The 14,296-nt window shown below is 41.7% G+C and overlaps 1 protein-coding gene across 4 annotated transcripts in view; it reads right to left on the reverse strand.

Moving 5' to 3' along the window:
• The window catches only part of PITPNM3 (PITPNM family member 3), a 344,340-nt gene that overhangs the window by 231,043 nt on the left and 99,001 nt on the right, over window positions 1-14,296 (reverse strand). For all 4 annotated transcript variants that reach the window (XM_030536854.1, XM_030536856.1, XM_030536855.1 and 1 more), the window contains one exon: window positions 9,457-9,552. In XM_030536854.1, coding sequence (XP_030392714.1) covers window positions 9,457-9,552 — 96 coding nt within the window. The remainder of the gene's footprint in view (window positions 1-9,456; window positions 9,553-14,296) is intronic.

The raw sequence follows: 14,296 nt of genomic DNA on the forward strand, positions 1-14,296 counted from the left end.
AACTGCAGGAAGTTAGATGGGTCCTGTGTCAGGACCTGACAACAGAAAGACACACCAGGGGAAAGACCACTTTGCCCCTGCAGAAGACCCCAAGTCAGGAGGAAAGCCCAGGTTTATATGTGGAACTGTTATTGTGTTAGAAGGCCAGTGCCCTAAAGGAAGGGCCTGAACAGACTTCGGGGCTGTGGTTATCTTTCCTGGGCTGGAGGAGACAAGCCAGCAGCCCTCGCAGAGTGTGGCAGTCTGGACCTCTTTCCATCAAGTCTGGCGAGAGTGATTCAAACTGAGATGGTGACAGATCTGAAATGTTTATTTCAGATAGGCAGAACGTGCATTCTAATCACATCAATCAGAAATAGTAGCTGATCACAAGGACAGAGGTCTTCCATCACCAAGCCCATGGCAACTGCAGGGAATGGCTATCATGGGATATGCCCACCCAATCCTAAGAGCTGGATGTTTATTCTTATTACATTTTCATAGTGTCCACATGCTTCTCCCTCTGTCCTCACTCTCCAACCCTGTTGCTGCTTAGTTGAAAAAGATCCTTACATATGTTTCTATGAGCCCGTCTTGGCATTTCTGTTTGACAATGAGACCTCTCACTCACATAGCTCATCTCATTCAAGGACGCCCAAGTTCTAAAATGGAGAAGAGGAAGCTATCTAAATTCCACCTCTGACTCATCTATTTATAGGGTGCCCATCACTACAGTATCTACAGTGCATGGCACCATTATAGTTACACAATTCAGTTTGCACCAACTTATCCAAGACCCTCTATCTTTGATCAATGTGGTGGTTCTGCTCTGGGCCTTCCCCAGGATATGCACATCCTGCTTTAGCTTGTAAGCGAACCCAAATTGAACAGTATGTCCTGTGCTGGGCCCAATTAGCGCTTCGTACAATGGTATAAAATGACAATCTTTCATTGATTACAAAACCTTGTTTGATGCCACCTGAATCCACTGACCTGGGCCGCCTTTGTTTCAGTTCAGCTATCAGCAATACCTGCCTGTTACAAAAAGGATATTGATTAAGATTTTCATAACTGCCTTGAGGACTTAAATGTCCAAGTCCCATTACTACGGGCTATAGGTTACCTATGCAGCCACTAGTCAGTTTGTGCTACATGTCCCTCTGCATGTCCACTCCACAGAATCATAGACTATTAGGGTTGGAAGGGACCTCAGGAGGTCATCTAGTCCAACCCCCTGCTCAAAGCAAGACCAATCCCCAACTAGGGTGACCAGATGTCCCGATTTTATAGAGACAGTCCCGAAATTTGGGGCTTTTTCTTATATAGGCTCCTATTACCCGCCACCCCTGTCCCAGGTTTTCACATTTGCTGTCTGGTCACCCTATCCCCAACTAAATCATCCCAGCTGGGGCTTTATCGAGCCTGACCTTAAAACCCTCTAAGGAAGTAGATTCCAGCACCTCCCTAGGTAACCCATTCCAGCGCTTCACCACCTTCCTAGAAGATGAGAGTGTTACAGCCCGAGGTGGATTCTTTACCTCAGGCTCTTGAGACTCTTGCTTTTAGCACTAGAGATCCGTGGTTGAATTCCTGGTGTCAGCCAAGATGGTGGCGGTCATACCTATATATAATACCATACAACTTTAAGGATGTACTCCAAGTAAGGTGACCAGATAGCAGGTGTGAAAAAATCGGGACATCTGATCACCCTAAGTCGAAGCTTTTCAATAGTGGCTAGTGATTTTTTGAATGTCTTTGTATTTGAGTGTCCCATACCCTAACACGCCTTAGAAAGGCCGCATTTTCTGGAAATGCTGCGTTCCCCCTTCTAAAGATCAGGGACCTCAAGCTGTGCACTCAAAATCCGTCTGTAGCCTTATGACCCTATGCCCAGACTGCCTGGTATAAATTGCACCTGCTATATGATACCAGTGATTTTTGTCTTTGGTATTCTGAATCCATACTTCTCAAAAAAAAAAATATTTCCTTGTCTTGAGCTAGGCTGCATACTGCTTCCATTTTCATGGTAATATACTACTAATCAAAGTATTGTGCAGAGTCATTAACTTTACAAAAGAGCAGCTAATGGGACCTGTATGCAAGCTGTGGGGGGAAATGAATGCATCTGCTCATAGGAGATGTGTATAACAGGAAGAGACAACATTTAGCTAAACGGGTGTCATAAGCAAAATCAAAGAAGATATGCAGGGTTAAGGAATAGGATCTCACACCAGTGATATCCCCCTCCCCTCTTCTCCAAAGGCAGAGGTCTCCACCCTGAAAAGAGGAGGTTTTTGCAAGGAAACAAGAGGACTGCAGCACAATTTCTCTATGGGCTCCTCTCTCAGAAGCCTGTCCCACTGGTTGTAAGCTTCTACCATGCTGTGAATCCAGGCCATCTTGCCAAATTCTGTAACTGAGGCAAGTGTCAATCTAGCCATGACTTTCTAGGAATTGTCATCTAGGCCTGTGCGTGTTTAATTATAGATTTGACTTCACTGAAACTGGGAGTGTGATTGCAGAACATGTCGACATACTCCAGCTAGCTCACTATACCATGCTCGGGTACCAACAGCAGTGAAGCCACACCACCATGGACTTCAGTGCAGGCTAGCTGATCGAATAATTATCTGAGGACCCAGGCAGATTTGTACTGCCCGTCTGGAAGCCTGGGCTGCCATGGCTGCTCTGCTCTGGTACCCACGCTGGGTTAAAGGCCGCTGGGATGGGGTATGTTTACACGTGCTGCAATTACAGTCCCTGATTGCACTATAAACATACCCCGTCTCCTCTCAAATTGCCAATGAAAAGTAACTGTAGCTAAGCCAAAGTAGGCATTTAGGTGCTCGTATGGCTCCATCACATCTGTGTCTAAGTATCTCCTAAGTATTTAAAAATAGGGCTTATTTTAAAAGGTCCATTGAAATGCCCCATCTTGAGACAGTTGCTGCATGATGCACTGACTGCCAACATTGAAGCAGAGAACCGAGACAGTATCTCTGCCAGCATCCATGATCATATAGGCATGGAGAAAGTGCAACTACCAATTTTGTGCAAATACTATTTCAGCTACAGACCTAAGGAGCATGAAGCAAGCATAACATGACACTCCTGTAGAGGCTGTCAGCGGCAGGGAATGAACCAGTGACTCTGGATCTAAAACGATGAACATCTACTGCCCAAGCTAAATGTCCCACATGTGTGAGCTCAAAGGCCATAACTGCCTCTTAAAGCTTCATATGACCATCTGCTAGAGCGAGACAGAGAGCCACAGTAAGGATGAGTTACACAACCATTACAGAATGCTATACAGAAAATCTCATGTATGGCGATCAGCTTCTGCACCAGAAACCTAAGGAAGAGCATGGCTACCTGGCGTTGCAGTTGTATTTGCAGAGTAAAAGTATCCATGACTGGCACACAGGGAAAAAACAGCAGCACCACTGTATTAGAGCCAGTTGCATCAGCATAAAATGGTTGGAGGAAATAATATATCCTATCTAGTGCCAGAAATAAGGGAAGAATTTTTAAAGAGGTGTCAAGAACTTATTTGATTTCTCTGGAAATCAAAGATCTCATGCACACACAAAAACGTATGCTACCTTGTCATGGGTTTTAAAAATCGAAACAACATTGAACTAGAACTTTTAAATGCAACCATACATGTATATTTGACCTAAGATTATTTATTTTCAGGGAAAGTCAAATAAGTTCTTGACACCTCTTAAAGTGCTTTCCCCTTATTTCTAGCACTAAACAACTATCCTATTTCCTCCTATCCTTTTAGGCTGGTGCAGTTGGCTCCAACACAGAAGCACTGAAACTTCTTTTTGGATGTGCCAGTCTCTGTTCCTTTTATTCTGAAAATACAACTGCAACTCCAGACAGCCATGCTCTTCCTTCGGTTAGCGGTGCTTAATAGATATGGATTATGGAAGCATAGTGCCAAGACTGGGTCTCAAATTCAATCTCAAATGTCCACCTCCATTGCTAAATGGATTAAGCATCACTCCTGTGATTCATCTTCTACTTAATTGGTATCACATTCCTCGGCTGAGCCTATTTAGATTTAAAATGAAACCACTGAAAAATAAAACATGTTTTCGGTGCACTAAAGGAAAGACCTACTAAGGGCAAACCTATCTCCGCAAAAATGTGCTAGGTGAAAAGAGCACATTTCAGGAAAGTTAATAAACCATTTTTAATGTTAAAAGCTATGCAGGAAGCCTGGCGATTCTTCTCTTAGGGCTTGTCTATACTTAAAACACTACAGTGGTGCCAACAGAAGAAGAAAATCAGACTCACTGTTTGACAGTTAAATGTGTATTTTTACACTTTCCTCACCACTAACTGAAAAAAATACACACAGTTAAACAATATAGGTCAGGTCCTCAGCTGGTCTGAATTGGCGTATCACCAGCTACTTCAACAGAACTATACTGATATACATCAGCGGAAGATCTGGTGCTACACTTCCACTGCACATTCAGAATCCTCTTCTTTCTACATCTCTTCATTCATATCACTCCATCCCAAGAAATTACTCCTCCTTTGCGTTAGTGAGCTCCTGGGAAAATAGATTTGAGATACATCTCGATATAATGTGACCCGATATAACACAAATTCGGATATAACATGGTAAAGCAGTGCTCCGAATTGGGGGGTGCTGTGCACTCTGGTGGATCAAAGCAAGTTCAGTATAATGCGGTTTGGCTCCTGAGGGCAGCATTATATCGGGATAGAGGTTTACTTGAGAAAATATATCTCAAGTATATATTTGAGAAAAATCTGAGATACACATTTTGCTTGTTTTCCATTTCCTTATGGGATAAGACTTTCCCTGCTCTGAAATCTGCATTAGTCAGGAATTATTCCTTCTAAAAACCATCCTAGACAGCCTGTGCTATACAAGCCACCCACCCAAGTACCCTGCAGCACTCTTTTAATCATGTTCTAACACAAATGTTAGCATGGTTTCCCTGACAAATATGTACAGGGATTTTATGGCTAATATTTTTCTAGCAACAACCTTGTTTAAACATGATTGTTGCTGGCACAGCTCTGATCCACTATATTACTCATATACTGCCAAAAAGTCAGCCCCATATACTCATGAAAGCACCAAGTCATCACTCTAGTTGGAAAAATGTTTTTCCAAGTTAGCAAAATCACTCTGGCTAAGAAAAAGCACCACTTTCAAGAAGTGCCAAGATCTTTCCTGCTTTTAGGGCCAAATATCCAAACATGCATAATGCAGCTTGGGTACATGCATACCAACCACTACAGGTTGGCATGGGTACAAAGTTTCATGTACGAATATTCCTCACCTTCAGTAGCTCAGGGCATGATCCAAAGCCCACTGAAGACTGAAATCAATGGAATGTCTTCAATTGATTTTAACGGGCTCAGAGTCAGGCCAGTGGACTGCATGGCAGTGTACGCGCAAGTTTCTACCAACTTGGCTGTAGTTTTTTTAGCTAATACAGTCCACTCTTGTTTGTCCACAGTAAGTCACTGGACAAAGCATGGAGAAAGACGGAACACATCACAGTGAGCCATAAGAGTCATCATCTACTCTACCTCCAATACAGCCTCCCTACAACAGTAGCTTTGCACGATGCAAATTGCTTTGGTCCCACCTCAGGCAGATATTACACTGAGGAATGTTTTAGTCACTGGAGTTGGTTTTTCATATGCTAGCAGTGACGTGCTCTGTACAATGTCCCACTACAGCAGCTGAGATCTTGTAGTCAACCCCTGTAAGAAATAGTGCAACCGTCCCAGGCTCTTCCTTCCAGAATACATTCCACCTGCAGAGCCAAGCGAGCTCAAGTCTGAGCTCAACCTAAAGGGCAAAACGCAAAAGCTTTTTTGTAGAATGGAGATTTCAATTAATTTACTGTTTATTAGTTACTGTCAAGGACCAGGGAGTCTCCAGACACACACAGCGGTCATAGGATTTTAAAGAGGTGCTCAATGGGGTGATTCAAACATCTTAAGATTTGTTTTCATATTTAAAAAAAATAAATGAGGTGAGCAGTTGAGCTGCCATGCTTACAACTAGACATTATACTGCGCCTGTATCACACAGACTAAAGGCTGAAACTCCTATTAGCCATCCCTTTGTGGTATTAAACTCCTACAAAGAGGAAGGGTAACAATACTATGAGGTACACGAGTTCATTAGGCAACTGATGTCCATGGATATTAAATATTCTCTCAGATTTATGTCCAGTGGCACTAACTCACCAAATCATCATCATCAAGAAGGAAAAACCAACTGCATGCTCTCTCAACTTCAAACTATTTGTCAAGCCATTTATTTTCTGAAAAATGCAAAAAACAGTTCTTGATTAAACACTCTCAGGTTTCTCTTTAATAGTTGTGCAACTCAAGCACAGCTCAAAGCCAGGAGATCTGGGTTCTATCCTCAGCTCTGGCAGAGATGTGCTGTGTGACCTCCGGCAAGTCACATATCACTCTGTGCCTCAGTTTACCCATATATAAAAGGGGGTAAATAATATTTATCTACCTTTCAGGGGTGTTCTGGGACTTAGTCCATTAATTATTTGTAAACTACTTGAAGATTTTCAGATGGAAGGACCTACAGAACAGCTCAGTAATATTTTAATTCTAATTTACAGAAGCACAGAAGAAGCCTGCAATGCTATGCATTTTTCTGGGAGTCAGGAAAGACCCTAAACAGCATGCTCTCATTACGACTACCCAGAGGTCAGGGATAAGAAAATTTTGTTCTAGACACTGAGCTTACAAATAAATGAAGGGGGAGGTCATAGACACATGTCCCTCTGCAATTTCATCCAGAAAACATTACAACCACCTTGTCTGGGCTATTGCTGTAACTTTACTGGGTCCATTTCTATCTTCTGTGATTCCATATGATGTCAGCAAGTTTCATTTGAGAGTCATGGAAACAGATTCCCAGATCAACTTCGTTCAGCCCAATAACTTACATCTTCCAGAAGGCATCCTGCAGAGCTCTATGTACACTTGAAAGCTTGTCTCTTTCACCAGCTGGTCCAATAAAAGATATTACTTCACCCACACTGACTCTCGAATAACCTGGGTCCAACACAGCTACAGCACTGCACAGAAAGACATCCATTTGAATACACTTGCATACCCTCTGCAGCCCTCCACTGCCCCACATGGATGGCAAGGGTAGGAACAAGAATAGAATTTTGTCCCAAATTTCATGATGAAATTTTATTTTAAACAGATTTTTATTTCTTTGATTTAGAAATCAAGGGTTTGCCTTTCAACCCTGGAATAAATATAGCTCTTACACAGATAGCTTGTCTCTCGAGTATCAAATTGGCATTAATTTTACAGCTACTGTAAGTGATTCACAGAGAGCAAAATGGAAGGAGAGAGGCTAAGGAATCTGTTCAAAGCCATAGAAGGAGCCATTGCCAGAGGCAGGGAGAGAATTCAAAAGTTCGTGGCTCTTAGTCCTGTGCTCAAACCACACTTCTCCCCAGGTAATATGTCAGCTGTACTAATCATACATATAGAATGAAACAGCCTGTGGTAGGGAGCAGGATATTTCTGATTTATGTTCACGTAACTGAGATCAGAATAGCTCCACTGAAGGCAGTTCAGCTATTCTAGATTTACCACCAGTGGACCTGGGGTCAGCATCTAACACAGTGGCTGTATCTCCTCTGAAGTTACACTACTGATCATTTGAACAAAAAGTACTTGGATTTTCCTCTTCCTAAATTTGCCAAACTGCCTACTTCATTACACGACTTATGTTTATGGCAGATTTTCATATTTGCACTGTCATCTTCTTTGCAGCAGCCTTTTTGTCTTCTTCCCCCCCTTAGATTTTGCAAGCAAACCAAAAAATAAAAATAAAAAAAACACCTGACAAAAATGTCTCCTTCATACTGACTTTCAACTCAAAAATATGTCAATGTGACAACCCACCAGGTGGCTCTCTAATGAACGCAGGCTGGCTCTCCAATAATCCCACCAAGGGAAAAGAAAAACCATTTTGAACTATGAAATTTGATTGCAAGACAGCAGACAAAGCAGTCAAACATGCATGCCTGGATATTACCTAAAAACACCAATTACCTTTTGTGGCACCATCAAGCATCCCCAGATATCCAACAAACACACAATAATGAGGCAAGAACCTAGAAAGTTCACGAAATTAATTCTATCTGCTCCAGAGAAGCCATGTTCAAACAGAGAGTGGAAGCATTTGGAAAGTGTCAGCTCTGTACTATAAATATCAACAGATGGGGAAATTCAACAATCTCAGCCATTAGAAATAAAATATACATTTTCTTTTTGTTAAGCATTGAATGTTTTTTCAAAAAGAAGTCATCAAAAGAAGACTGCTGAATATGCCATTACCCAAAACAATCAAACGGAAAAAAATGCATATGCTTTCAAACCAGCACCTGGACATTTTAGCTTTGGCCTGTAGGGTTGTTGTTTCTTCATTATTTCAAACACATACGTACACACTATAATCAAGCAACTTAGGGGGGAAAAAATCCTCTTGCTTCTGGACAGATTGCGCCGCCCTTTAAAATTACCAAGCGTTACAAATCCAATAAATTCACTGAACTCTTCTTCTAGTCCTCTTCACTCCTGGAATTCAGGCACCAATGCAACTTGAGTTTGCATCATCTATTGGGTGTGTAAAAGAATCTTATTCCACCTCAACAGCCCACATTACAAAACTGCTACAAGTAGATTTCTCAACACTGACAGACTCAATCCTCTCCCGTGAGGAAAAGACCCAATGGAAGCATGCAGTTTAGCTGTTCGCATTTTTAATTTCATGTAGACAAAACCATGTCAGCCACAATCCAAAAACTCCCCAGCATGTTACAGAAGACAACCCAGAATTCCCTAGTAAAAGTTGTTCATGGTCTGTCTAAGAGACCCAGGAGGTTACAGAAAGAAGTTAGCCCTTCAGATTAACCTGTTGACCGCATTCATTATGGTTCATATCCTGAAGCTCTAATTACGCAGTTTTCATTCATTCGCAAAACTCTAATCGACTTCAGGGGAAGTTTTGCCAGAGTAAACATGGAGGATCCAATGTTCAAAGATGCTGAGCACTTGCAACTCCCATAGGCTTCATTAGGAGCTGTGGGTGCAAAGTACTTCTGATGCTCTGGTGATGGGTGACATATGAAGGGATGATTAGTTGATAGGCTAGATAATCAGGTGCCTCAGGATTTGGCTTTTAGGTTCCAATCCTGCAAAGATTCACATGAATGCTTCACTTTACACACTGAGTGGCCTCATTGACGCCAATGGGAATATATGCATTATGCCATCTAAGCACATGCATAAGACTTTGCAGGAGAGAGGGCCTGAAATCTACAAAATTTGACCTGGCAGGTAGATGATTAAAAAGCAAATCCAAATGTAGTTACTTATGTTACTGCTGTAAAATTCTGGGGGTGAAGGAAAAAAAACTGTACATACCTCGGGCATCAAAAAATTCATCGTCTGAGCTCTCCACAGAGTCATTAATGATGTTCTGCATGTGCCACTGAGCACCACTGAATCTGCGAGGACCAGCTGGAAATAAAGACAGACTCACATTAACAAAATTAAATGAGGATCCGCTCGCCAAGCTAAAAAAATAAAAAGTCTAATTAAGTCCTCGTAAATTGTGTGAAATGCTCATTTTGACCAATTCATGTTTTTTAACCTAATGAGAGGGCCACTCAGAACATGGGGGATGACAGCAAAAATTATACCTTCTGCAAAATCATCTGAATTAGAATGATTAAAGCAAACCCTTTGTTCAGGTTCAGTGTGCAATGCTTTCACCGAATGGAGAGACTTAAGACAAAGAAAAATTCCACTCAGTTGAACTTGTTAGACCATTACATTTCAAGCTCGCCCTCAAGCTGTGCAAATACTTCTAAAGGCAGAAAAGCATTTCTTAGGGACAGTGGAGCAGCTCATGTTAGAAGTGAATTTCTTCCATAGCTCTTATGGAGATGCACCATTCTGTTTGGCTTTCAGATTTACATGCAAACTACTGAATTTCCCACTCACTGAATGGCTTCCTCAAATGAACACCAAAGAGCTTTGTTTTCTTTATTGTTAACAAATGTTTCTATAGCTTTTGGCAGAAGCTTGGCATCTGAAGATAAGAAGGCCAAAGCATTTTGGGAGAGCTAAATAACAGCGTCACATTAATATATCGAGGACATATTATACAACCTTACACTGATATGAAAACATGAAACTATCTGTACAGTTTGCATCATCCATTCCTCACATGTGATGGTGTGTGGTACCTGTGTATGACAGGACTACACCACACTTCGGACAGAATGTAACGAAATGTCTAAGAACTGAACCATGCAGAGAGATACATAGCTAGGGAGAAAGCTGGAATTTGGCCAGCATTCTCCCGGGCTAATATTGCCACAATTTTCATCCATTTAGTGCATTCATATACACAGGCTGTATCACAAGACACGTACACTTACAACCCCACTTCAAACCAATGGGAGGGCCAAGGGGGAAAAAGGTCCATCATTAACATTTTAGAACCATATTAATCTTTTCATGAGCATCTACTTACCATATCGAAACAGCCCCCTAAGTTTTATTCACTCAGTGAGTCCCCAGAAGAGATGGATTCAAACTACGATGGCCCAATTGGCCCATCTTAATTCGGTGGCCTTCTGGCAAATCTTATTATCTTGTAATAATACTTCCCTCTTGTAACAGGGCTCTTCATTCTTAGACCTCAAAATGTGTTACAAAAGAGGTCAGTATCACAACCCCCGTTTTACAAACAGCAAAATGGAGGCACCAACTGGTGAACGAACTCACCCAAAGTCACCCAGGTGGCCAAATGTCAGAGCTGGGGAAAGAACCTACCTTCTTCCAAGTCCTAGTCTAGCACCCTGTCCAATGGAGTGTGCTGCCTCTCAATCTCTATAACCCTTTCTCTGTCCTTGACTGTCCTTTTTACTTACACACACACACCCCTGAGAGAAGAGGACACCAGCCTGGTGTTAAGTAACATGGTGGGGATTTAATAGCCAAACAAAGTCTTTTCCTCCATCTAGCATTTTGGTATGGTCCTTGATAGAGAGATTAGGCCAACCACAGCATTTGGCTTTCCATCTGAACTCTGCCGGTCTCCTAGTGACATCACCCTTCTGCTACTCGTTAGCGACAACCGATGTCCCCTGTTAATGCGGAAGATTTTGGACTCCTCAGAGAAATCCACAGTCACCAATTTATGTGATTTCATTGTATGATAACGTAAGAGTAGAGGTACTCACTTTGCTTGTTGCCTAGGCCTTTGCTATCATTGAAAGCTTTTTAGCGATCTTCATTTCTACGCGGCCAGAATCAATAATACACTGTGCTGCTATCAAACCCACCCAGAAAAAGCTTTTTTCCCATTTTACTTTAATACAAGTCAGTAACATCACTGCCATTGACCTGAGAGAAGAGTTTCAAAGCAAGAGGAATGATTCAGTGGTGTAGTCTCATTGCAGGAGTTTTGCAGGGAGATTACTTCATGAATGGTCTGAAGGAATTTATATTCATACATATTTTAAACACGCTCTCTCCCTCTCTCACACACCCACACCCATATTTTACAAAGTAACAGGGGACTGAGGGGATCATAAAAATTGAAAAGCTCATACAGTTGAATATCTCAACATTACAGTAGATATGGTGCAAAAATAGCAGTCCGGTGTACTGCATCACTTTCTCAGTGTCCTTCAAACCACTGTGAAACAATTTCCAATTCAATGGGATGTGCAAGGGTGAGAACTTGTTCTTCATCAACTATTATTTTTAAGACAATGCACCTCGGAGACACAATGGTTTCCTCCATCCCTTTTAGGGAAGTTGTCATTCAACAGCAAGTTTTCAATTACTTGGGCTTGGTATACACTACATACTTACTTCGGTGTAACTAGGTCACTCGGGGGTGTGAAAAATGCACACCCCTGAGCAACGTAGTTATATCAACTTTAACCTCCTGTGTAGACAGCGTTGTATTGGCAGGAGAGCTTCTCCTGACAACATAGCTACCACCTCCTGTCAGCTTAGAGTATCTTCACCAGATACGCTACAGTGCTGATGTAAATTTGCAGTGTAGACCTGCCCTTAGTCAGTGAAGAAGTCACAATTAACACAAATGCTTCAGCTACCAGAGGAGTTGTGCACAATACTGCATTCTGGTGACGCTACATCTCAATCTCTCTCATCTGTATAGAAACCTCCCTTCCTTCAGTGATAGTGAAAGTGCCATGCCAGACAACCGCCCTATTACAAGGGACACTATCAAGTTAAAAATCATTCAAGCTGACCAGAAAACAGGATCCCTTCCTGTCTCCACCCACACAGAAAATTTCAACAAAAGGTTTTTTTGGTTTATTTTTATAATGGAAAAGTGTTTGGCCAAACCCCCCACTCACCCTCCCTCCCATACATATATTTGGGCCAAAACACAAAAATATTTCAATTTGGAAATGCTGTCATGATGCCTCATGGGAGCTGTAGTTCAAGTGGTTTATGCTCCCATTCTATTCTAGAGGCAGAGCTCTCTGGTCTGACTACATTTCCCATGATGCAAGACAGTGATGTGAGGCAGCTGCATCATGGGAGTCTTTGGTCATGGTGCATCATGGGAGATATAGTCCACTGCCAACAATGAAGACACCCTTACCCCCATTACTAATAACTGGAGAGATGGGCCTGTGCTGAAGTTCTGATCCAGACACGAATCTGAATTGTGCCAAAAGGCCAAGAGCAGGAAGGATTTGAACCTGGGTCTCCCACATCCCAGGTGAGTGTGCTAACTACCGGGCAAATGGATAAAAAAGGGGCATTTTCCTTTACTTTTGTTTATAAAAGATTAAAATGCCCAGAAATAAAAACAATTTTGTTTTGGGTCGAATGTTTCATTTGACCTGAAATGAAATTTTGGTTGACTTTTTCAATTTGTTAATTTTTTTTTTTTTTTTGCTTTGGGTCAAACTAATTTTTATTTTATTTTTCAGAAGTGCCGGCAAACTGGAAAATCAGCTATTTGCCAAGCTCTGCTGAAAAGCACTTGGTTGCACAGGTAAACCCACTGATTTCAATGCTATTGCTTGTTGAGAAAGTAGCAGAATCTGGCCCTAATATTTGATCTAACCACCCTGTATTTAAATGAACAAAGGAGCTTCCCATGTACACTTCTGCTCAGATTACAGAATCCGGTATGACAAGGAGAGCTCTAAAGATCTTTTACCTTCTGGTTTCCTGTTTATCTCAGGCTGATGAGGCTGAATTGGAAGAGATACTGTGATGATTTTATTAGAAAGTGGCAAGTCTTCCTTCCCCAAAGGGAAAAAACATGCCTGCACCAAGGGGCTGTGCTGATGTTATCTGATCTGCTCTTTCATTAAGGAGCTGCCTAATAACTGTGTAAACCTCTCACTGAGGTCCACATAGGGATTAGGAGTGCTAAAAGATTTGCTTAAACAAAAACGTTTGTTACAATAGTTCGTTTGCACCTGGTTGTGTCAGCACTCCCATTGTAAGCCTTTATCGGCAGGGGGTTTATATCTTGGCTCTAACAAGTCTCTCTGGCCTGAATCTTGGCATAAGAGGGGGTTTTTTGGACTTGAATTTCAAAAATATCAGCCTGGCTTTTGCACCAAAACAAAGATTTTAATGTACATTTTACTGAGTCTGGAAAACACCTGCAACTGCCAAGTTAAGTAACCACATATGACTCTACTATTTCATTGTCCTCCTTTAGACAACACACCACAGCTTAATGAATCCTAGACTGCAAGTTCTCTGGGGCAGGGACTGTCTTTGTATAATGTATGCATAATTGCTTAGTACAACAGGGCTTGGATCCTTGTTTAGGATCTCTAGGCACAACTGCAATGAAAATATAAAATGGAAGGGGTTTCAGAGCTGTAAGCGTTGATATTTATTATGACCTCAGTTTCACACAGCTGAAATAGTGTATGTTTGGTTTTAGAGCTGAGTGAAGTCATTTACTTTTCCCACTGATGAGAATTTTGCAAAATCATTTTCATCTGTGAAAAATATCAGGAAGCAAAGTGAAATTTTGCTGTCGTAGACAGCCCTCTCAGGACAAACCTACAGTAGATGGGGATTCTCTCTCACAGGTCTGCATCAACAAAACCTATGTCGCACACAGGGCAGGGTTTCTCAACCAGTTTCTCACAATGCCCAGATGACGATCCCAGGAGTCATGAGGCATCAAAAATGTTTTTACACTTTAAAGCAAAGAAATCTTTACTCCACCACTCCC

Source organism: Gopherus evgoodei, chromosome 17 (assembly GCF_007399415.2).
Source record: "Gopherus evgoodei ecotype Sinaloan lineage chromosome 17, rGopEvg1_v1.p, whole genome shotgun sequence".
NCBI lineage: Eukaryota > Metazoa > Chordata > Testudines > Testudinidae > Gopherus > Gopherus evgoodei.